The sequence below is a fragment of the Plecotus auritus genome, assembly GCF_963455305.1.
Source record: "Plecotus auritus genome assembly, chromosome: 6".
Classification (NCBI taxonomy): Eukaryota; Metazoa; Chordata; class Mammalia; order Chiroptera; family Vespertilionidae; genus Plecotus; species Plecotus auritus.
Window position 1 is genome coordinate 80,228,132 of NC_137773.1, and position 26,244 is coordinate 80,254,375.

At 38.5% G+C, this 26,244-nt stretch overlaps 2 protein-coding genes across 14 annotated transcripts in view; one reads left to right on the forward strand and one right to left on the reverse strand.

Annotated features, from left to right (window-relative positions):
• The window catches only part of HMBOX1 (homeobox containing 1), a 199,686-nt gene extending 196,252 nt beyond the window's left edge, over positions 1-3,434 (reverse strand). For 5 of the 13 annotated variants that reach the window (XM_080674639.1, XM_080674638.1, XM_080674647.1 and 2 more), the window contains exon 1: positions 3,125-3,433. The gene's annotated coding sequence lies outside the window, so the exon portion shown is untranslated. Of the gene's footprint in view, positions 1-2,307; positions 2,486-2,823; positions 2,889-3,124 lie in introns of those variants that run through there. The other 8 variants (XM_080674645.1, XM_080674642.1, XM_080674641.1 and 5 more) reach the window with 5 other exon arrangements.
• Positions 3,435-3,608: 174 nt separating this feature from the next.
• Positions 3,609-26,244, forward strand: part of INTS9 (integrator complex subunit 9) — a 95,556-nt gene continuing 72,920 nt past the window's right edge. Inside the window, 1 exon segment of the mRNA XM_080673903.1 lies at positions 3,609-3,918. Within this exon segment, the coding sequence (XP_080530029.1) occupies positions 3,910-3,918 (9 nt within the window). The 5' untranslated portion in view covers positions 3,609-3,909.

Below are 26,244 nucleotides of genomic sequence, written 5' to 3' on the forward strand. Positions count from 1 at the left end.
TGTGTTCAATATCTACTGAAACAAGCAATGCCATTCCAATTAATACCTGCCACAAACGTTGGCATAAATTAGCTACTTCTATTATTTTTTAAATGATGAACCAAGGAGTGATTTGTTACAATATATTTTGTAATTTACCAATACTGTGTTATTAAATTTATAATAGTGATGCTTCAGCCAAGGATTTGTGCTAAGAAGACTGAAATCTGTTAGTACCACAGTGAAAATGATGCCTCACTAGATATTCAACATAAAGCTGACCCCTAAAGGTTCTTTGATGCACATCTGCAACCACAGTATTCACAATACAGTATACTATACTAGCAACAGATTGGTTAAAAACAGTTTGGATTTTCAACTTCCATAACACAGGCAACATTTTTAGAAGCAATCATATTAAAATAAACGTGTCTTTCACAGTTACAGGAAGAAATCTTAAACTGGCAGGCACCAATGCCCTGATTTTCTACTTTTTTCGTAAACCATATGACTTCCACATGCTGAGAACGTTTTATGCTTTAACCTGCAGTAAAGGCTTTACATCATTTTAATGCTCAGTGCTTAAAATGCAACAGAATCACCCCCAATGAATGCAAGGAATATAACTGGTTTACTTTCAACCGGACTTAGAGAAAGTTCAATGGAAGCTTTCCCAGTAACTTTGCATTTCCATAGAAGAAAACAAACAAGAAAAATCTGAGGTAAGGGCAGGCAGAAGAGCAAATGCTGTTATATTGTTCCAACTCTCAATAAACATTTTAGTTTTATTTCTAAAACAATTATTGAACATTTTAATATTGTATGTCTAACAGAATACCTTTCAGCAAAAAAAAAAAAAATCACTCTATTATGTAGTTATTTAGGATTTTTCTCTAGTTTTTACAAAGTAATGTTTCAGGTTAAGATAGAAGGTTAAAACAAAAATATTCTGGAAATCCTAGTCTATAACAAACTAAAGGCTCCACTTTGTATCAACATATTTTGTATTCTAAATTCGAGATTTAGAAGACATCAATTTTGTTTTTATTCAGGTCAATCTAAATATATATGCTACCTCATGCGTACAGTCAGCTTGTCTGTGTGAACTACCAACTGCAGGAATTTCAATTCGAAGGTTATAAAACACACCATAAAATTACATACTATATCTATGTGACTTTCAGTTTTATGGAATCTAAGGTCTTTTACTGCTAGGTTCAAGAATTGATAAATTTGCAGCCAAATATGTAAATACCCTAAATTCTCAACAGTCTAAAGAGAAATTATGCCAATTCCTTTGGTTATTTAAAAGTCTATTACACTAAAAATCTGTCTCTTGAGAAGGGATATTGATAAACTTATATTTCAGACTGAAGAAGTACAAATTATATTATCTTAAATTCTCCTGGTGTGATGTTATTAAATATTAAAGACTGTGAGAAACGACATGTTGCAATCCCCTTCCCTTTATAACTCTAATTGAAACTTGAAAAAAAAAATCAGAATTCAGATTTTCCAAACGACTTATAAACATAATTCAGCTAGCTCTAACAACTCAGCTGTACAGTTTTAAAATAAGTTTAATGCAAAGCACTGACCTTGATGTGACAATTACCTGTGGCTAAATGCAAAATAAAAACAAATGCAGGTCCTTTTCATCTAAAGATGTATTTCACACACAAAACCACAAAAAGCACAGCCGTATTAGCACAAACTAAACAAACAGGCACAGGAGGCATTATGTCCATCCAGGAAGAGAAATGTACAATGCCAAGAAAGAAAAGAAGGAAGGACTTGAGGAAAGAAGGAAAGGAAGGAAGGAAAGAGGGAAGGAGGGAAGGCAGAGGTCTGTATAGCTGCAGGATCTCAGAGAAATGAACTAGTCACATCACTCCACCCTATAAGAAACACGAGGGTTTTTAAAGCTTTAGGGCAATTTTATAAAGCAATCACTTTATACCATTCAACTTTACACGGTATCTTGAATGCCAACTGCATTCTCCCTCCACTCACCCAATGACTCCTCACTCTCCGGTACCGGCTTTCAGACAAATGCGAGACAGAACAGGGTGGGGTAGAAGAAAAATACAAACAGCGCCTTTCAGCGACTCTTTCCCGCCCCCCCCCCCCCGCCCGCCTCCAAATAATTTCCAACAGTTGTTCCTACCACGGAAATAAGTCGCCCTATCTCAAGATACACAAGTCATTCTGTGTTTTTAAGTAGACAGAGATGCACACACATGCCAGCACTCCCGTCCGCGACCCCACGCGCCCGAATCTTAAGTAATGTTTAATGTATTTAACACCAAGACGGTGAGATACACCTACCTGCTGTTTCGGGGAGAGGGTGGGTGGAGGACTCCTTTCAAAGTAGCCCCAATCGTGTAACCAAAACACGGTTCCGGAATAAAATATTAAGAACACTTTTCCTTTCCCACCTCATCTACCGACTTAAGGATGTAAAAACCCGTCTCCACACCACCTCCTCTCTCCAGTCCTCCCGCCCGGAGTTTGGGGTGGAGATGAGTCCCGGGAGGGGGCGGAGGCGGGGAGGGCGAGCGGGATCGGGCGACGGGACGCAAGCGAGTTGCTAACCCCGCTGCCTCGCACCACGGCGCCAGCCCAGAGGTCCAGGTCCCGCACCTCACGCCCGCCTCTCTGCCCAGGCCCAGGGAAAAGCTAGGACTCCAGCTGCCTAACTTCCTATCGCTAGACCTTTATTCAAGGCTAACATATTACACGAGTACACGTCACACAGTTTAAACCACAGTTACACACCCCAAACAAGCCCACACGCCTCCAATTCACCTTACAGTTTCCCAAACTCCAAGTAGGAGACCCCACCTCCAGGATTCAAACCTTCCGCCCAGAGGAGACGAGGAGAAAAGAGTTGGGGTGCAGCCGACGCCTTTCAATGACCGCCCCCCACAAACTGCCCCACCCCAGACCCTGCGTCCGGGTCACCCACTCGGAAGCCCCCTGCTTCTTCCCTCCTCTCAATCCGGCCGTTTCAGCGACCCAGACCCAGCCCACTCACTTTCTCCCCAAAACCCCGCAAAAAAAAAAAAAAAAAAAAAAAAAAGTGGAGAGAAAAAAGTGAGAAAAGAGACTTGAGGTAGTCCGGCTTTAAAACCGCTCGACTCACCTCGGAATCGTTGCTGAGTTCTCTCCGCGCGGCACAGCCCCCTCCCCAACGTCCCAGTACGAAGGTCTGAGACCGAGAGGAGGGGAAAGCGGGAGGGGGAGGGGTGTCTTCCGCGTGGGGCGCCGGTCGGGAGCGGACTGGGGAGGGGTTGAGGTCCGCGCAGGAAGAGGAGGAGGGGGAGGGGAGGCCCCTATCTCCCAGTCTCCCCCTGAAAACCTCCCTTGTCTCAATCACATCAGACTGACTGTCTTTGTCTGGCTGACAACCGCCATATTGATATCAACAGCCCCGCTCCCACCTGCTGGAGCCGGGCGGCCCTGGGAGTTGTAGTTCCTACCTCCCCTGAGTAAACGTGTGGGACTCTGCGTCCAGAGACTCCAGCGAACTACAACTCCCGGCAAATAGCGCGCCCACCGGGAGGAGGGGAAAGGGGCGCCAGAGCCGTGGGGACTACACATCCCAGAATACCATGGGTAGCAGGCCCAGACTGTGGACATGATATCACGCTGGGTGGAGAGGCAGGATGAATTGGCGGCCGGGATGAATTTGAGCGGAGGGAAGGAGGTGTTTAGAGAGAAAACGGAGGAAAAGGAAAGATAACTATAGTTCTCAGGATTTGTGGAGGCTTGACTACATTTCCCATAATGCCCCGGAAAGGGGACGCAGGGGAGAAAGACTACACGTCCCGCGATGCTCTCCTCGGGCGAGCGGCGGAGCTTGAACCGGAAGACGCTTTCTGGGTTTGAGGAGTCCAGTGACTGGTGTTGAACAACCAAAAGTCCAATATGAAACTGGTGAGTCTCTTCTCCTAAGTTAGAGGACAATGATTATGCCATATCCTTTGGACTTAGTCGTTTCCACCTGGCGAAGGGAATCGTGTCTAAAGGGGTGGCAATTAGGGAACTAGAAAGTGGGGTGAACTAAGAAAAGCTGCTGTTTGTTGTTTGAGGGAGTTAGAATCACACCTCCCTACCCCACCTCATACACAGCTGCCAGGAGATCTTGTACATCCTTGGTGGGTACCTTTGGTTAGATAAGTGATTGTAACATTTCTTCACCGACGAACTAAGTAAGGGTGGGCTTGATGAACTAGGTTTGGCTTGTTTCTCAGCTGCCACGTGAGTGTTATAATAGGTTGTTAACTTCTTTCCACGCTGTTGGCGTTTAGCGTTTCTTCTGACCCTTGTTGAGGCTTTGGTTACTTATGACTCGAGGGTAGAAAATATTGGACAGAGGGTAATTATTAAATTTTCTGTTATAGCCTCCTAATTGCACTTGGAATTCAGAGAAGGACGAGGACAGGGTGTGCTCCTGGAGGATGTGAGGCTTTAAACCTGTATAGCTTGCTTATAGATGGGTTGAGAGGAAGTGTTAGCACATTACAGGTGGGAGAGCGCCCTTCTAGTTGCTAGATGAAATGCTGCCGATTCATGAATTTCTTCATAAAGCCAATTAGATCTTCAAGTTGAAGCAAAAAGACATTACAGTCCAGGGCTGTAAGGACTTCATGACCCAAGGTTTGATGGAATATGCCGGTATACCTGGAGTCTGCATCACAATACTCAAAACACCTGGCTTCTAAGAAAACTCAGACCTTTGAGCCATTTTACTATCATTGTGCATGCAGACCTAACTAGTTTATCCCAACTGTGTGGAATTCGTTAATAGCATAATTAGGAGAGGAGAAAAGCATGTGTGATGCTGTACCTTTTAAAATCGTGTTCCTGTAGCCAAATATTGTCAAGCTTTAGTTTCTGTAATTTTTATTTTATTTTTAAATATACTTTTATTGATTTCAGAGAGAAAGGGAGAGGGAGAGAGAGATAGAAACATCAATGATGAGAGAGAACCATTGATTGGCTGCCTACTGCACACCCACTATCAGGATCAAGCCTGCAACCCAGGCATGTGCCCTTGACCGGAATTGAACCCAGGACACTTCAGTCTGCAGGCTGACGCTCTATCCACTGAGCCAAACCGACGAGGGCATCTGTAATTATACACACACACAAAAAAAGCCTCCCCCCCCCCCATTTATATAATTACTTGAACATGCTTTTTCAAAGGACACACACCCCTCTCATCTGCCCTTTGGTAATTACCATGCTGCAGGTATATACTTACTTGCTCAGCAAAGTGCCAGCTATTTTTTGAAAACTCAGAGAAAGTATTAAAAGTAGATTCACCTCCAAAACTCTCTATTTAAAGCTGTTTATGTAAGGGGAGGGCACAGATCAGTAAACCTTGAGAATATCAATTTGCTTCTAGGTCAGTGTGCTAGACACTTAAGAATGCAGAATTGAAAGTCACCACTCTGTTCCTAAAGAAGCGTGCAACAATGAAGGTAGAAAAGTAAGCCAAAACTATAATTCCTGATAACACAGAAGCATGTTTAGGGCTTGGAGAACTGAGAGAATGATTTAGAGACAGCTTCTTGGAAAGGTGACTCTGGAATTGGTAAGAAGGATGAGTAGGCTAGGGTCTTCCATGAAGAGAAATCAGCTTAGGAGCAAAAAGCTTTCGCCTAAAAATGGTTGGAGCACAGACCATGTGTCTTCAATAAAAGATAAATTACACTGGGTGTGCTTGATGCGAAGGCATGCAAGTGTGAGACAGTTTTTCCATAGAAACTCATTTGCTGAGGTTATCAGAGAGCCATGGTTTATTTGACAATTGTGAATTTATTCTTGTATTATTTATTTATTAGTAATAATTATAACCTGCATGTCTTTTCCCATACAAACAACTGTAAACCTACTTTTGACCACCCCTATACTTTGGTTTGCTCATAATATCCTCCTGCTTCATTTATTTAGAGATGTGAAATGGAAGGGAAAAAAGTAGAAACTTTTTTTTTCCCCTTTAAGAACCAAAGATAGCTCTGAGGAAGTGTTAAAAACTCATTTGGGCCCAGGCCAGTTTGGCTCAGTGGTTAGAGGGGTCTCAGGTTAGATTCCTGGTGAGCACACATACCTCTGTTGCAGGTTCCCCAGCCCCCGTAGGAGTGTGCAGGAGGCAACCAATATATATGTCTCTCTCACGTCGATGTTTCTCTCTCTCACTGTCTTCCCCATCTCTTTTCCCCCACCCCCCACTTCCTTCCTTCCACTCTCTAGAAATCAATGGAAAAAGTAACCTCAGGTGAGGATTTAAAAAAAAAAAAAAACACCAAAAACTCATTTGGTAGTTAATAGATGCTCTGTAATGCAGAATTTCTATCAACATAGCAAAGTGGTTTCAAAAATATTGACAGTAAATTAGACTCCTTTTGTGTGATATGCCTCCTGTAGAGTTGTTATAAATATTCCCATGGCCTAAAATGTTTAACTTTGTGTGCTGCTTCCGGAATATGTAGTAAGCCATGTTTTACATTTATTTCATGGAACACAGAAATACATTTTTATTGAGCACATTCTTGGTTTTGAGATTATGACTTCCAAAATACCCCTCCCAGTCTGTGACCGCATCTTAGTCTCCTTCTGTTCTCGAACAGGTCTGTTTCTCTCCGGTCCTGCTAATACTGCCTTTGCAGGGGCTCTTTTCACCTGACATTTGGAATTCAAAAGACCTTCAATCTGGGCTGCCTACATTCAGTCTTTCCCCTCTCCAATCCATTTTCTACTCTGCATCCTAAAAGTTGTTTTAAACTGCAGGTACATAAAACCCTTTGCCCTTAGGATAAAGTTTTATAATTTTTCACATGACTGACTTGGTCCTGCCTACCTCTCCAGGTGTGTGTCTAGCCCTCGTCTCCGTTGTTTTCCCTATTCCAATGATTTTACACATCTTCCAGTTCCCTCAACTTTCCCTGCTCTTTTGCCTCTGGGACTTCACAGTGTGTTCCATTGCCTACTATACTGTCTCCCTGCCTAATTTCTTTATACATTTCAGTCTCTGTTGAAATAGCACTTCCTCGTCCAGCCAGTGTGGTTCAATGGTTGAGTGTCAACCTATGAAGCAGGAGAACACGGTTTAATTCCCAGTCAGGGCTTGATCCCCAGTAGAGGGGGTGCAGGAGGCAGCCGATCAAAGATTCTCTCATCCTTGATGTTTCTATCTCTCTCTCCCTCTTCCTTCCTCTCTGAAATCAATAAAAATATGTTAAATTTTTTTTTTAAAATAGCACTTCCTCAAGGTTTCCTTTAATTAGGAAACCCCTCTTAGATGCTTCCATGGCACACCTCCTTTTGTAGCATTTGCGATAATCAGTTTTATTTCTGCCCTCTCTCTTTTAGACTGTGTATTCCCAAGGCCCAGCATAGTATGACACCACTAAGTAGTAGTTGGATAATACCTGAAGGTTTATCAAGGTCTGTAAATGTCATTGAGAAAAGCTTAAGGGGTAAAGTTAAGACATTACAATAAGCTGTAACATTGGAATAAAAAAACAGAATAAGTGCTACCCCTTATGGAACAATTACTGTGTGCCAGGCACTGTGCAAGGTTCTTCTTATTCAGTGGTCCGTGTAATCCTTTGGTCTAGGCCCCAGGGATAATAGTCCCATTTTAAAATCTGACCTCGCCCTGGCCGGTTTGGCTCATTGGCTAGAGCGTCGGCCTGGGGACTGAGGGGGTCCCGGGTTCGATTCCGGTCAAGGGCATGTACCTTGGTTGCGGGCGCATCCCCAGTGGGGGGTGTGCAGGAGGCAGCTGATCGATGTCTCTCTCTCATCGATGTTTCTGACTCTCTATCCCTCTCCCTTCCTCTCTGTGAAAAATCAATAAAATATATTTAAATAAATAAATAAATAAATAAATAAATAAATAAATAAATAAATAAATAAAATCTGACCTCCAGGGAGGTGATGTCGCTCCAAGTTACCCAGAGGGAAAAAGCGGTATAGCCAAGACCTGAACCCAAGATCCCTTCCTCAAGAGTCTGCTGCTTAATGAGGGCAAGGACGCCAGCACCTTGCACAGTGCCTGGCATGTTCTAGGTTCGCTCTTAAAGAAAGGAAGCCAGCCCTAGCCAGCTTGGCTCAGTGGATAGAGCGTCAGCCTGTGGACTGAAGGGTCCCAGGTTCGATTCTGGCCAAGGGCACATGCCTGGGTTGCGGGCTTGATCCCCAGTGGGGGGCGTGCAGGAGGCAGCCAATCAATGATTCTCTGTCATCATTGATGTTTCTATCTCTCTCTCCTTCTCCCTTCCTATCTGAAATCAATAAAGAAATATATTTAAAAAAAAAAAAAAAAGAAAGAAAGGAAGCCAGAGTGCATACTGAGAGTTTATTTGAAGCTATTTTTTCTTAATAATTATAGTTTGTTAAAATTCTGTTAGAACATATGGGTCCAGGCAGGGGAAGTAAAAATAATCAAAGGATCATTGTGGGGAAAGCCTTTAGGTCTGGCACCTGGGAGACTGTGGAGAGAGGGCAGTGGGAGGCATGTTCTGAAGGGAAGGAATCCCCTCACCCCCACCTTCCCTTCTTACCTCTCATCCGCTCTTCTGGGCTAGTTTAAAAATTATCTTTAAATGCGAGTTTGTTAACTTAAGATCTTAAAAAATACTACTGGCAAAAAGTTGAAGTTTGGAAACTTTCTTGATAATACAAAGGACTCCATATCAGATCATACCAATTGAGTGCCCAAGTTAGTTTTTTTACTACCCAAGTTAGCCTCTGATACCATTTATAGTTCTCTAACTTTACACATTGGTGGCTTTTTACACACCCAAGGGAAGACAATGCATGTCATTATAATGTAATCCTTAAATATCTCTTTCTTAGAGAGATACCAACTGAACAGATTTTAGGGACTGTCTGTAATATGATGCAGTATTCAGGCAGCTTTATTTAACTGAAGAAATTCATTAGTATCTTCAGGGAACCAGAATTATTTTTAAAAGGAACAGGAAAATTAAAAATGCATCCTCTAAATTAGCAAATTTTAGAGCATGTTCTCTTTTAGTATAGATTGAGCCTAATTGGGTACACCCTGATGGCCAATTCAGCTAAGGATAAGGAACTAGAATTCACCAGGGAACTTACAAAAAATAAAAATAAAATACGGAATACATTGACAGAAATTGACTTTGAAACATCATGACCAGGAATTTAGTCATTCAAATAGATGAAGGTTAAAGTGAATAAAATAATAATAAGCAGCTCAAGAATGCAGCACATGTCATACTTCCTGTAGATCAGCAGTCGCCAACCTTTCGGGCCTCACAGACCACCAGTGGTCCGCGGACCACCAGTTGGCAACCGCTGCCATAGATAGTTCCAGAGATGGAGAGAATCTTCTAATTAATTCAGTCAACAAAGATGCAACCACAGTATACCCTTGGCATTCAAAGTTTTAATACTTTCCATGTTGACTATTTGACCCCACAGATTGATGACAAGGAATTATTTGTAATTTTGCTGAAGCACAAATTTGAATGTGACTTTAAGATGAATGATAATCCTTTATGAATGGTCCTGATTACCTAGGAATCTATGGATCTCTGAAGTTATTGTTGCTCTCTTGTTAAAGGTCTGAAAGAAAGCTCATTTAAATGCTTGATATGCTATACTTTTTTAATTTGATGGAGGAAATTAAATGCTGTAGTTGTATTTATAAGTTTAAAAACTCAAGAAAGCCGTAAGATATATTCTTTAGTGTTCTATGCTCCTTTGTACAAAATGCTATCTCATTACTGCTGGCTTTGGGGGAGGCTCAGACTTTTAACTTGCCATTTCTCCTAGGAAAAGAGATGGAGTAAAGAAATGGATTCATGGATTATTCCTAGTGGAGTAAAAAAAAAAAAAAAAAAAAAAAACAACCAAAAAAAAGTGGAATTGAAGTTTGTGTAGAAGATCTTTGCTTGAAAGGGGCAAATCCTGCCCCAAGGTCAGTTGAACAAATCTTCAGAAAGGTGTGGATCTGAGAGGGATGGATTCTTTCTCCAATTTACAGAATTTCAGAATCCTTTTGGCTTCTTAGAATTTGGATTAATGGAAAATCTCTTGCTGTAAATTACAAACATTCACACATTGACTGATGCTTAATTCACCTATTGCAGTAAGATTGTTAAAATGTCAACCTGACTTCACTATCTTTTCTGTGTTTTTCTTTGCTGGTTGATTAGAGTGCCCTCCTGTGTCTTTATGATGTAAAGACAATGGTTACAGTATGATAGGTTTTTCTCTCCTTTCAAATAATTTCCTCAAACTCTAAAAAGCTATGACATAAATCCAAGTAACTTACCTTGTTCAGTAGTGTTCTGAGATAAAAACAGGTCATTTATTTTGGGGCATTTCAGAGCCCTAATGGTTGCTGTGAAGATTAAATCTTTTATACTTATTAAGCCAAAAAAATGTATACTGATGATGGGTTTTTTAGGGTAATAATAGTTGAATTGAAGAAAAAAAATATATGGATGGATGTATATACCACTTACTAAACAAGCATGACAGCATTGCTGTTGCTTATAGCTGCACAAGCACATTTGTTTTGTGACTGGTTTGCTCTGAGTACATAAATCTCTCTGCCATTTGCTGCGATGATCAACAAAGTATACTTGACGGACAAGGGCCAAGAGTGCAGCATAGCCATGGAACTCATAACGCCTAGCATTCCTAATGGAACATTCACCTCTTGGCTTGCTAAATACCAACAGAGAGAGGCCCAGGCATGATGCCCCTCAGATCTCCATCGTCCATTTTATTCATTCAACAAATCTTCCTGAACATTGGCTTCCTCCGTGTTAGGCATTACTCAAGGCACTGGATATATTTCAGCGAGCAAAACAGATTTATGAAACCAAAGTCTAGCAGGCTTACTGTGCAATTCAAACAATATTACAGTGAACTTCCTGATGTGGAATTATCGTTGGGCACCAGTTCAATATTTTTTTTAATGCAATGGTCAAAAATATATTTAACTATGTCCAAGAATATGCCTTCTTAAAGTTTTAACAGGTATGGCCAGCTTGCCCACTAGTTTACCATTGTACCCAGTAGTGTATGAGAATTCTTTTCCCAGCTCGACAACAAGGCCATCTGTCTCTTTACAAAGTTACATTGTCTTACTAATGTAACTTTTTTCTTTCATCAATCCTCACACCCTCTTGTCTATTAGACTTCAGCCACATTTCGTAAACAGAAATGTACCCAAAGGGGAGCAAATTTCTTCAGATTTTTTTTAAAAAAGTTTTTTAAAAGCATCTGTGGTGTTGCTTTGAAAATGCTGATGCATGAGTGTAGTAATAAAGATGACGGTATCATGTTATCAAACAAATTGGAGAGACAGATGGGCCAAGTGTGTGTAAATGACGGAGGAGATCCCTCGTACTGCCCAGAAAAGGGACGACCAGTGAGATGAAGCTAGGAGTTGACATCTCAGGAAGGCTAAGAAAGAGGTAGATGCTAGAATTTGCAGATATCATGAGAAAAGGCAGGAATGCAAACCGATGGTGGAATGGGGAATAGGAAAGACTGTGTAGGATAAAGGAGTCAGTTGAAAGCCCCAAGGTGCTTAAGTGATCACAACTAAGAACTATGTGGTGGGAACTTCACTTTGAGAAAAACAGGAAGTTGAAGTTGTCCCTGATTGACCAGGTATCTGAAGGAGATGCCTAAAGGTGTAAAACATTTAAATTTACTAAAAGCACAACTGAATGAACTTTTAACTTTCTGAAAGGTAATCAGATAGGTGATGTTTTAAAAAGTTATTCTTTTGAGGACATGTAAAACTAAACACCCTTTTTGCCCTTAAGGTACAGTTTATTTTTCACTTCTGTTTATGAAGGGAGGTGAATAATAAAATGTCTTACATTAATAAATAATCCATTTATCAGATTTATGGCCTAAGCGGAAGTTTTCTTTCCCTATATACAATACTTATGCATTTTTCTATTCTAATAAAGTAGAGGAAGGCATAATTGCATGTCCTAACTTAGTAATTCTTCCCATATTTTTTTTCAGCATGTGGAAATATGGGTAAACAAGCAGTAGTAGTAATGTAAATGGTATTATAATTGTTACCTTTTTTTATATTTGTAAACAACTTTATTGAGGTATAATTTACCTACCACAGAACTCATGCATTTAAATGACACAATGGCCCTAGCCGGTTTTGCTCAGTGGATAGAGCATCAGCCTGCGGACTGAAGGGTCCCAGGTTCGATTCTGGCCAAGGGCATATGCCTGGGTTGCAGGCTCGATCCCCAGTAGGGGGCGTGCAGGAGGCAGCTGATCAGTGATTCTGTCTCATCATTGATGTTTCTATCTCACTATCCCTCTCCTTTCCTCTCTAACATCAATAAAAATAAAAAAATAAAGGACACAATGCAATGACTCTTGGAAAATTTACAGAGTTAGGCAACAATCACAATTCAGTTTTAGAATATTCCCACCACTCCAGAAAGGTTCCTTGTGCTCATTAGCAGTCAGCCCAGGCAACCACTAATCTACTTTCTGTCTGTAGATTTGCCCTTTCTGGTCATTTCATATAAATTGGCTCATACAGTATTCGGTCTTGGTGTCTGACTTCTTTCACTTAGCATACTGTTTTTGAGATTCATCCATGTTGTAGCATGTATTGCTCAATAATATGACACTATATGAATACACCACACTTTGTTTATCCAGGTACCAGTTGATAGACTTTTGGAATGTTACACTTTGCAGCTACTTTTATTGTGTGGACTTAAGTTTTTGTTTCTAACGTCTCCGTGTTTTTATTTCTCTAGATTGCATAAATGCACTGGTCAGACCCTCCAGTAGAATATTGAATAGAAGTGCAGGCAGATGTTCTTTCCATCTTTTTCCCTTTTCTGGTCTTAGGGGGGGAAGCATTCAGTCTTTGACTGTTGAATATGATGTGAGCTGTAGGTTTTTCATAGATGCCCTTTATCAAGTTGAGGATGTTCCCTTCCAGCGCTAGTTTGTTGAGCATTTTTCTCATGAACAGGTCTTGGATTTTATCAAGTGGTTTTCCTTTGGATAGCAAGATGAGCCTATGGGTTTTTTTAGTTTTATTGTATTAGTATGGTGTATTACCTTAATTGAATTTTTAAAAATATTTTTTATTGATTTCAGAGAGGAAAAGAGAGATAGAAACATGAATGATGAGAGAGAATCATCGATTGGCTGCCTCCTGCAGGCCCCCTACTGGGGACTGAGCCCGCAACCCAGGCAGGCTCTTCATCGGAATCCAAACTGGGACCCCTCAGTCCACAGGTTGATGCTCTATCCACTGAGCAAAACCCGCCAGGGCACCTTAATTGAATTTTGAATGTTAAATCAAGCTTGTGTTCTAGGGATAATTTCCACTTGATCATGATGTGTAATCCTTTATGTGTGTTGCTAGATTCGGTTTGATATTTTGTTGAGGATTTTTTTCAGATCCATTCATGAAAGATACTGGTTTGCAGTTTTCTTAGGCTATCTTTGTTTGGGTTTAGTATCAGAGAAATAGTGTTCTCATAGAATGAGTTGGGAAATGTTCCCTCCTCCTGTCTACCCTGGAAGGTGTATGAAGAATTGATATTATTTCTTATTTAAAAGTTTGATAGAATTCATCAATGACGCCATCTGGGACTGGGCTTTTCTTTGTGGGAAGATTTTTAATTGACTAATTAATTTTTTTAATCCTCACTCGAGGATATGTTTATTGATTTGAGAGAGAGAGGAAGGGAGAGGGGAGAGAAAGAAACATTGATGTTAGAGAGAAACATCTATTGATTGCCTCCAGTGTACACCCCAACCGGGGAAGATCCATTCTAACTGACTGAGCCACCAGACCAGGGCACTAATTCGATTATTTCACTTGCTATAGGTCTCTTCAGATTTTCTGCTTGTGCATTACATTTTTTTTAATTGCAGTAAAATACACACAATATAAAATTTACTATTTTAACAATTTTTAAACGTATCATTCTGTGCCATTAAGTACTTGTACATTGTTGTGCAGCCATCACCACCACCCATCTCCAGATGTCACTTAGCATAATATCTTCAAGGTTCAACCACTCAGCCAACCACTCGGGCTTTCTTTCTTTCACCTGAGGAAATGCTTTTATTGATTTAAGAGAAAGAAACATCAATGTGAGAGTGAAACATCAATCAGTTGCCTCATGCATGCGCCCCCACTGGGGATGGAACCCACAACCTGGGTATGTGCCCTGACTGAGAATCAAACCCATGACCTTTCAGTGTTCAGGACGACACTCCAACCACCTGAGCCATATGGTCCAGGGTGGGTGTTTTGTTTTTTATTCTCTCTACAGCAACTTGTTGAGTTTTCTTATTTTAATTTTTAGTAGTTTTCCCAGTTAATTCTGTTGGGTTTTCCACCTGTTTAACTTTGCAGATAATTTTTTTACACTTCATCCCCCCCTTCACTCCCCGCCCCCCCTGATTACGTTGTTTTATACTTTCAGAATAGTTTGGACTAGTCATGGTGGTAGGCATCTCTGTTCTATTTCTGACGTGAGTGGGCATGCTGCTCAAACTCAGCATGTCACTGCTATATTGACTTCTGTCTTGAAATCTTTGTATATTTTAATTTACTGTTGCTGCTTTCTTGCTAATAAAGTGAGATTCTTTCACATAGCCCAACAGAACGTTACTTTCTAAGGGGAAGATCTATTTATGTTGTATTGTTTATTCTAGGCAGTTAATTATATCTTGCAAGCTTTTTCCAGACTTTTGAGAAAACAATGGTTTTTATAACTTAAAGTCTTAGATGGTGCATAGCAGACTCATAGAAATAAAAGACTTCTATGACCTTAAAAGAAAATTGCAAGGTTTCCTTGGAAAACAGAACAGCCAGAAATAGTTTCCCTCTCTGTACTTAAGAGACAGGCCTGATAAAGGCAAGAAATGTAAACAAAACAGTCTGTTCAAATAAACATAATTACCACACCAAAAATAATCTCTATAGAAACAAAAAGGATTTTGGAACCTTAGACAGTAGCTTATTTATTTTAAGCTATATTTGATTCACGCTATGTAGATCCAATAGGAAGAAACTGTTGATGAATGACTATGTGATAGTTAAAACTAACAGATAAGAGAAAGAATAACAGAAGTTAGTAAAAGCCTATCTTATACAAAACCTCCATGATGCTGTGGGGCATACAAAAGATAAATAACACATGGATTCTACCTGTCAATAACTCACTATTTAACAAACCACAGACACAGTATACTGTGTATATTATTTATGCATGGGGCATAAATATGTATATTATTTATCCATGATAAAGGCAATAGTAAGGTATGTAAGATTAGAATCATGAAAGATGAATTCCAACCAAAGAATCAGAGCTTCCTAGAGAAATAAAATTTGAGCTGGTGCATTGGTTGACAAATACATTAGCAGAGGAGCATTTTATCTTACTGTGGGTGGAAGGAACAGTTAAATTAAAAAGCATTTGGCCCTAGCCAGTGTAGCTCAATGGTTAGAGTGTCAGCCCGCACACCAAAGGTTCATGGGTTCGATTCCCAGTGAAGGGCATGTACCTAGGTTGCAGGTTCAAGCCCCTGCCCTGGGCAGGGTACATTTAGGAGACAACCAGTGAATGTGTCTCTCCCCACCTTCCCTACACTTTCTCTGAAAAAAACAATGGAAAAGATATCCTTGGGTAAGGATTAACGAGAAAAAAGCATTTAGATTATGTTGAGTGTTTCTGACACACATACACACACAAGAAATAATAATAATGGAAGTGAGAGGAAACTTTGAGAGGTGATGGATGTTTATGGATAGCCTAGTGGTGATGGTTTAATGGGTATATACTTATCCCCAAACTCATCGAGTTATGTACACTAAATATATTTCAGTGCATTTTTACATGTCAATCATACCTTAATAAAGTGGTTTAAAAAAAGATTCAGAATGAGATGTTCAGCTCTATAGCAATGTGTACAAAAATGGGCACATTTCTGTTTTCTCACATCCTCCTTATTCAGAATATCAACAGTTTCATTCAGCATGTGTTATTAACATATGAAAGATTTGTACATGTGATTGGAGCACTAGATCACTGCACTTGGGACTAGGGGCAGACTTAGTGAATGTATTAGAAGTAGAAGTTAGAAGGGTAGACTGAAGCCACAGTGGTGGATTTTAAATATGAAACTTAGTGCTTTGGACAGTAACAGAAAGTTTAGGAGCTTAAAGTAAGAATTTTAAACACCTGGAGCCTTATTCATCATCCCTTTGGAATCGGGCAAAGGAGTTCAGAAATAAAAAAGTACAATTCATTGCAGTTACAGAAAATATTTTCAAAAAGTGAAATATAATCAAAACAGGAAGCATCAGCATGCTTAGCAAATGCATCAAAGCAAAGTCAGAATTGCCTACTTAGAACAAGATTTTTCTAAGCACTTTATGAAGACTTCATTAGTAGTACCAGAATTCATAAATACATCAGAATGTGAAAGGGATCTGGAGAACCAATGGGACCATTTGATGGGCACCATATAAGATGAATGCCCAGATGGCAAAAGAGAACAGAGACACTCAGTGAATTCCTTGACCTTCGTCATTATTGAGAAAGTTTGGAAGGATCTCATTTCTACAGAACTGATAAATAAATACATAGGATATTCTATGATAAATACATAGTCACATCGACAGGTTGAACATAGGTAAATCACTGGAACGTGTGATGCTGTCCTCAGGGCATGGACATACGTATAGGTATATAATTTCCATACCATAAAACGAACATAAATTATCTAGTTGTTAATCCATGTATGTACTTACTTGTGTCTGGCTCCTTTAACTCAACATATTCTCAGCCTGATCCTCTTAGCCAGTTACAAGTTTTATAGCATTTTGTTAATCTTTTTTCTGCTTTCTTGCTCATTGTCATTGCTGCAAATTTTCAATACCATTGTTCTTAAATTGCCTTTACTATTATTTAATTCATCCCAATATTATACTTATCATTTTCATACTTTTTTCTCCTTTTGAAATGATCTTTACCTTTCTCCATCATAATCATATATTGCTTTTTACTAGCACTTTTATCAGCCTTAATGTATTTTTTCTTAAAGGGCATAATATTGGGTCATTAAACACCTGAAAACCAATCACAAGTAAAACAAATACTATAGAACAAAAGTTAAAAAAAAGTGCATAGGTCAATCATATATGACCTTTAATACAATGTCTTTTTGGTAGTGGGTGGGGTACAGCTTTTGCTTTGGATAATAGATATATACATAGTTTCAATGGAAGGTTAGATTAGAGTAGTACTTACTAATTTATTATTAACTATTTCTACTCTTACCTTCTACCTCCCATTTCTTTATTTCCTTTCCTCTCCACCTCTTTTAAAACTTGGTTGCCAATAGAAATCTCTATGTTAATTACTCTTTATTCAAAAAAAATGAAAAAAAATCTTCTTTAAAGAAATCTGGTTAATGTTTTTAAAAAAGTCAAGAGTACAGAGTATCGAAATTAAACAGTGAAGGTTCCAATATGATCAACCACCCTCTCCCCAGTAGTAACCACTTTTACCAGTTTGGTATATATAGAGTATCCCCCCAAAAAATGTATGCGCACACTTTGAATAATTATAAAGTCAGTGTTTATTAAAATTTCATTTTCAAAGTTGAGCTTTCAGCTATTAAACTGTGTATACATTTTGGGGGGACAACCTGTATGTGCTTCCAGTGAATTTTTAAAAATACTTTGATGTCATATACATAGCTCTGTGGACTTTTCTTTATCAACTATAATTACTTCCTAACATTTTTAAAGTTCTGGTGCCAGAGAGCCAACAGTATTTATTCCCAGGTCAGCCCCTGCTGCTTCCCCTCTCTCATCCTTAATGTTTACTGTCAACATTCTCACTCTTTCTGAGCTTCTCTGTGTGGGAGGGGTAAGGGCGTGGGGAGAGGCTTTTTAGGACCACTTTCTGCTTCTTTACTCATTTTTATGAAAAGCCAAGTCAGAGGACAGGATAAGCAGGCGGGCGCTACCATAGGTGTCATGGTGTTTAGCCACTCTCCAACCAGAAAGTGACTTCTTTCTCTGTGTTCACTATGCATGCTACAGATTTTCTGCTCAAGTGGAAAATTACCCTCTTTTTTATCCAGCTGTGTAGTCATTTTTGACAGTGAGTATGATTGACACATTTAACAGCTCTCCTGCAAAATGGAATCAAGATATAAAGCAGAATAAGTGAAAGATTACCAGATAAAATTGAAATGTATTTATAGAAGTCTCTGAGTGTGTCAGGGCCTGGCCCAAAATTCTTAGCAGGGATAATAGTATCAAATTAGGCAAATTTGGCTCAGTGGAAGCAATTTAACTCAGGATGGTGAGGTATAAGGCAAGGAGTCTCAGTACTCCCCTCTTTCCCTGACAAATTACGAATGTTATACACCCTGTTTAGGCATGGAGTGTCTCCTAGTGAGCTACATTTATTGATGTCATTGAATGTGTATACTCTGGTGTGTTGGTGGAGAGGAAAGCTCACAAGCCTTGGAAGAGCAAGGGTCTTCATTTTTAAAAGAGGTATTTGGACTAGATGATCTTGGAATTCCTTCCAGCTTACAAATCATGTAATTTTTTATACTTTTAGAAAGTGAATTGTAAAAGAATACAGTGTCACAGACACGTCTTGTTGGCAGGTTATATAAAAGACCAAGGATTTTGGTTGCCCCAATGAAATGGTGGATGAGGAAATTTGAGGCCCAAAGAATTTAGGAATTCATGTGGGCTAATACCAAATTAGAAGCACAATTAGAACTAATACTTTATGCTTAGGTTAAAAGGGATGTTGGATGCTATGGTACACAGCCCAGCAACAAAATCTGACTGGCTTATTTAAGCTAAAAATAATTGTCCACTTTGGGAAACAGTTTGGGAGTTTCTTGTAAAATTGAACATATATAACCCAGCAATCCCACTCTTTAAGTACTTATGCAAGGGAAATAAAATCATATGCCCCTACCGAAACCTGTATGTGACATTTTATAGCAGCTTTATTCATAATCATCAAAAACTGAAAATAACAATCCAAACATCCATCAGCTTGTGAATGGATAAGCAAATTGTGGTACATCTATACATGGAATATTTCTTAGTAATAAAAACAAATGGTATTTGCAGAAACAATGATGAACCTCAAAAGCATTATGCTAGTAGTGTATGAGGTTTCCAACTTGTCAATCTTTAATTCTGACCCTTTTGTAAGAATGCAGTGGCATTTTATTATGGTTTTAATTTGTATTTCTCCAAGGACTGGTGTTTAGAATCTTTTAATATGCCATTCATATATCTTTTTCAGTGGATGCCTATTTATATATTTTGCCCATTTTTATTTCATTGTTTGTGTTCTCAGGTTGAAAGAATTCTTTTTATCTTCTGTATTCATGTTCTTTATCAAATATGTGTTTTGCAAGTATTTTCTCCTAATGTGTGAGTTATCTTTCATTTTCTTAAGAATGTCTTTTGAAGAACAAGTTTTAAATTTTTATTAAGTCAAATTTATAGATTTTCTTTTATGGTTCTTGTTTTTTGTGTCTAATCTTAGAAATTTTTGCCCAACCCAAGGCACAGAGATTTTTCCTGTTTTTCTAGAGTTACCCTGTCCAATATAGCATCCACTAATTGCATGTAGCTATTAAACACTCACACTATTATTAGTATGACGAACTGAATTTTAAGTTGTATCTCAATTTAATTAATTTGTTTTTTAAAGATTAACATGCAATTCAGTTATTGAAAAAATTTCAGATATGTTCATAAGAACTTGGATATGTGGAGCTACTTTTTTCAACTGTAAGTTTTATGAAATCTAAATGCATATCAAATATTTCAGATGAAAATTTAGCATCTAAATTGAAATACACTGTAAGTATAAGGGTCACACCAGATTTTAAAGAGTTAGTACAAACAAGTGATGTAAAAAATATGTGAATAAAATTTTACATTGATTATACATTGAAATGATAATTTAGATTAGTGGGTTTAATATATTACTAAAAGTAACTTAAACCTGTTCCTTTTATTTTTTTAATTTAGCTACTAGAAATTTTAGAATTGTGTGTGGCATGCATTGTATTTCTTTTGAACAGTGCTTTTCCAGAAGTTTTATTTTAGCTTTTACTCTTAATTTTATCCATTTTTAATTCAAAGCCCCTTTAACCCCAGTATTTTATGATTTTTGTGGAAGCTAAGAATCTGGTGAGTATAAGGTAGACTATGGGGAAAAAAACTAAATTAAAAACACACGATTTTATCATTAGGAAATAGAACATTTAAAAAGTATTAAAATACACTAGTGTACAGCTTCTGGAGACATGGAATCGAATGTCAGTAGTCTGAATGGACTAATCAAATGCTCTCTCTTATCAGTCTATTCCAAGCTGTCTGCCTTAGAGGTAATCTAGCAGGGGTTTGATAGTGGCACAATAGGGAAACAATATTGAGGGAGCAGTTAGAAAAGATGACTAGAAAAAACTATAGTCACAGTTATTTCTAAGATTCTTTGATGTTTTGTCCTATCCAACTCTTCTATCCATATTAAATCTGTCACTCTTAGCATAGTGCACTGTCAAAGTTGTTCTTATTCCTATTAGTTGGAATGATTTAAGAGAAAGCACTTGGAACTTGTGCTGATTTGAGTGTGAATTCAGTCTGTTATTAACTGTGTGATCTTGAGCCTTGACAATTGAGTTGGTATCAACAATATTTATTTTATTCACTTGTTGGGAAAGAGCTAATTAAGTATTAAATAGAAAATATTTGTCAATAATTCTTATTGTTAGTGAAGGTAATTCATACAATGAAATTTCCAATTCCTATTCCGTTCTCACCTAAGGTCCACTTTTTTTTTTTTTTTTTAAATATATTTTATTGATTTTTCACAGAGAGGAAAGGAGAGGGATAGAGAGTTAGAAACATCGATGAGAGAGAAACATCGATCAGCTGCCTTCTGCACACCTCCCACTGGGGTTGTGCCCGCAACCAAGGTACATGCCCCTGACCGGAATCGAACCCGGGACCTTTCAGTCCGCAGGCTGACGCTCTATCCACTGAGCCAAACCGGTTTCGGCCTAAGGTCCACTTTTATTTTTAGAATTCCTTTTCAAATGTCAGCATTGATGTGTATTTTTATGAATATGTATATTTATAAATATAGCTATCATATTAATATGACATTTCTAGTAAATAGATAATTATTTATATCAGTTGAAAAATTTACCATAAAATTATAAAGCTTTGCCTGGTCTTGTTAGAGAAGTGTTTTGCCAAAGTTTGTAAGACTAGATAGTATCAAGAAGTTCATTAAAAATACCGAAGTAATCTCAATAACTTAAAAATTTAGGAGTTACCTTTGTTTCTCCCCTCCCCACAAGATCATATATTGTTGAATCATCCTTCTCACGAGGTAGTATTTGCACTTTATCCCATTTCATTGCCATTTCAGTAGTTTTAAGTCTTGTTCACTTTGCATCAGGATAAGTGAGATATCAAAATGAAAGTTATAGACCATTATCACTACCAAGCACAGTTCCTTGAAAATTAACAAATATACCTAGCAAATGCTATACTAATACTAAAATATTTATCCATTATGACCTCTTAGATCAGTGGTTCTCAACCTTTCTAATGCCGTGACCCTTTAATACAGTTCCTCATGTTGTGGTGACCCTCAACCATAAAATTATTTTCGTTGCTACTTCATAACTGTAATTTTGCTACTGTTATGAATCGTAATGTAAATATCTGTGTTTTCCGGTGGTGCAGGGTCGCCTAAGACCACCGGAAAACACAGATATTTACATTACGATTCATAACAGTAGCAGGGTCGCCTAAGACCATCGGAAAACACAGATATTTACATTACGATTCATAACAGTAGCAAAATTACAGTTATGAAGTAGCAACGAAAATAATTTTATGGTTGGGGGTCACCACAACATGAGGAACTGTATTAAAGGGTCGCGGCATTAGAAAGGTTGAGAACCAGTGTCTTAGATTCTATTTTTGCACCATGAGACTTTTGTCATAAGGAAAATAACACTGCAGATTTTCACAATAGTAGGAAAGGTATCATTACATAATTCTGATGTCTGCGGAAGTATCTAATGACAATACAGAAAAGACACCCTTAGGTAGATGTTAATAGTTTGCCCTTTATGGGAGGTGAGGGAGAGAATCAGATCTCCTTCCTGCCCTCCCCTCTTTAAAGACAAGTTATAACTAAAGCTAAGATCAACAACCTTCATTTTTTCTCCCTCACCAGAGGTTACTACTTTGCTCAAGTTAGTAGCTATGTATGATACCCAGATATGCTTTTATTAGTTTAGTATATGTTGCAGTATATGTATTTTTAGCATTTTTAGGTATTGCCAGATTGTTCTCCAGAGTGGTTCTACCAGTTTATACTCTGCTAGAGGCCCAGTGTGTGAATTTGTGCACAGGTGGGGTTCCTCGACTTGGCTGGCAATCGGGGCTGGCGGCTGGGAGGAGCGGCGGGGTGGGGGGGGGGGGGGAGGGGGAGGACCAGGTGAGGTTGGCTGGCCATGGGAGGTTGGCTGTGGGAGTGCACTGACCACCAGGGGGCAGCTCCTGTGTCGAGTGTCTGCCCCCTGGTGGTCAGTGCCCATCATAGTGACTGGTCATTTGGTTGACCAGTCGTAACAGTCACTTAGGCTTTTATATATAGAGATTACATTCTTTCTAATACTTAGTATTACAGTCTGTTTAATTTTAGCCAACCTAAGGCTTGTATTTCCCAGATTATAGTGATATCAAGCATCTTTTCATATCTTCATTTATTGACCACTCTTCTCCCTCATTTCTATTTCTCAAGTAGTTTTTTCAAATGGGTTACAGACTTTCCCAGCACCATATATTGGTAGTGCTATTTTTATCATATGTCAAAGTCCAAGATATATGTGTGCCTCTTTTTTGAAGTTTATTCCTAGTTAATTGGTCCATTAGCTATCCCAGTGCAATATCCTACTGTTAATCACATTATACTAAGTTGTAATACAGAAAATTTAAATACTCTATGATCTTTTTTTTTTATCTTATCCATACGATTCTTAAACTCTATAAAAAAGTAGATTAGTGAGAACTCCTATTTTTTGTAGTAGTTTATTTTCTGTTCAGTTAACATTATCTTTAAGTAGAGCTTTATAAATTTTTTTGGTAAAGATTTCACACTTTTTTTTACTTTTATGATACATTTAATTTTTTGCTATATAAGTGACACTATTTTAATGCTTATTTGCATTTACTACTTGTTTATTGCTGGCATATAGGAACTCAGTTAATTTTGGTGTGTTAATTCTTGTACCCAACAACCTTGATGAACTGCCTTATTAATTGTAATAGTGTATTTTCAGAATGTCTTCTAATTTTATCATCTGTGATTGATGACAGTTTTATTTCTCTATTTCTAACATTTTATCTTTTACTGGAGGCCCAATGCATGAAATTCGTGCAAGAGTAGGCCTTCCTTCCCCCTGCTTCCGGCACCAGCTTCCCTCCGGCACCCGGGACCTGGGCTTCCCTCCAGTTGCCGGCAGGCTCCCAGGACCCCGGCTTCCCTGGAAGCCCCGGCTTCGTCCAGAAGGTCATCTGGAAGGATGTTCGGTCTAATTAGCATATTACACTTTCATTATTATATATTTTTCTTGTCTTATCACATTATATAGCATTTTCAGTATAGTGTTGAATTTAAGCAGTCATAGTGGGTATTCTTATTTTGTTATTGCCTTGCAGAACTGTTTCTCATGCTTCATCATTAACTATGATGTAGGATTTGGTTAGGAACCCTTTATCAGATTAAAGAAAATACCCTTCCATTTATAGCTTGAAATCAGTGTTGCCTTAAATCAGTGTTGGAATTTTTCAAATACATTTTCTGAATCCATTAAATTTGTTTTACCCTATATTCATTTATGTTTGAATTATACTAATACGTTTTCTAATATTGTACCAGGAGGCAAAACCATTACACAAAAATTATTTTGCTAAAACTGTTTTTTAATGCTGTATATGAATCAGAAAAAACCAAACTCACTTCTTTATTTCACTGCCAGTGAGAAAAGCAAACTGATTTTCATTTCTCTGCTCATAGATCTCCACAGTGGACATATGTGTTGGTTTAGAGAAAGGAAAAAAAGAGGGGAAAATTGGTGATGTCATTTACAGCTTACTTCATTAACACTATTGTCCCTTTTTTTTTTTTTTTTTTTTTTTTTTTTTTTTTTAAGGAAAACCAGCCCCTTTATGATGTGTGCAATTCTCCCAAACAAGATTGAAGAGCTTTTGGCATTAACTCAACCTAATAGTTTTAGGTCACATAACAGATATTTAGAGGCAGTTTCAGCAGTAACAGTACTTTGTAGTGAGAGAATACTATCACCTCTTTTTGAATGGAAGGGAAAACCCAGGAAAAGAAAATTACTGCTTGTGATGGATTGCAGACCAATTTAATAATTTAATCTAATTGGGACCTTTGCTTTATCTTAAGTTAGTCATATAACTAATTTTCATTGTTCACAACAAGACTATAACTTCAACCTACATTCTTTATCAACTTAAAAGATGGCCTTTTGGGACAGACATATCATCTCTGCATGGTTTTTGGGGGTCTCTGACAATTCCTTTCTGTGTAGCATGGCATGATGTGGTAGTTAAGTGTACACTTTCTGGGTGTCATTGTCCTGGGTTTAAGTCCTGGCACATCCTTACAACTTTGTAACATGTGCAATTTCATAATCTCTATGCCTTATTTTCTTCACCTATAAGATAAGATGGGAAAATTATTACTATCTCATGGCACTCTTGGGAGGATTAAAGGAGCTAAATGTAAAGTTCTTGAAGAGTGCCTGACACTTGAAAAACACCATATCTTAATAACTATGTATATTAAATTATTTTAACTAAGACTAGGGAAAAGGAGGACATATAATGTTTTATTCCAGAGTTGTGAGATTTATTGTATTTTATAAAACTCTTTGATTCACTGTAACTCTTTGTTATTTAGAAATAAAATTAACATAAAAGCATTGCTATGTGCTTGTTGAGCTAGAAAAAATATTGTAGAACCTTATTTTGGCTAGAGTCAAGTGGTCAGCAAACCGCGGCTCGCGAGCCACATGCGGCTCTTTGGCCCTTTGGGTGTGCCTCTTCCACAAAATACCACGTGCGGGCACGCACGTACAGTGCGATTGAAACTTCGTGGCCCATGCTCAGAAGTCGGTTTTCGGCCTGGGCGAGTCTATTTTGAAGAAGTGGCGTTAGAACACTCAAGGGGCCCAAGAGCCGCCTGTGGCTCGCGAGCCGCGGTTTGCCAACCACTGGGCTATACTATTCATTGTGTACGCAGTGACTGTATCTTCCTAGAGGGCAAACTAGCAACAGACAGTATTTGTAAAATTGTTAACTTCCTTTACCTAGTCTTGTGGGATATACAAATGTCTAAGACATTAGTGAATGCCACTCTAGAATAGAATTGCTTCTCTAAAAGGCTGCAAATTATTCTCCCCAAATTTAGGTAGCCTCATCAGCCCCTTAATGATTCTGTAACTATAGAAATTAATAGTGAGCACAGGCCCTGTGTCAGGTGCTATACATTCATTTAGTCCTCACAACTTTAGGAGGACAGCTTTATTACTACATCTTACATATGAGGAAACTGTGTCTTTGCAAAGTTAAGTAACTTTTCCAAATCACATGTCAATAACGAGCACCACCAGGATAGGAGCACAGGCAGTCTTACTTCAAACGCCCTGCTTTCATCATTTCTCCAAACTGCCACTCAAGTAGTCGACTTGCCTGTTTAGGGCCCTTTAATTGCTTCTGGACAGCTACTACTAACATTATAGCTTCATTTTGGTGTACATTCTAGATGGTTGTGACCGTAATGCTAATGGGGATAAGCAGCGAAACAGATCTTCTGATATATTACTGATGACATTGTGAATAGGTACAGCCTTTTTTTGGAAAGCATTTTGGCATATATTTCAAGAGCCATAAAATGCTCATATTTTTTGACCTAGTTAATGCCACTTCTGGGAATCCTCTAAAAAAATAGTCCAGTATGGAAAAAACCTTAAGCACTAAAGTGATCACCACAGCCATGTTTGTAATAGAGCGAGTGGAAGCAACACTGCATGTTCAACAGTAAGGGAATGATTAAACAAGTAATT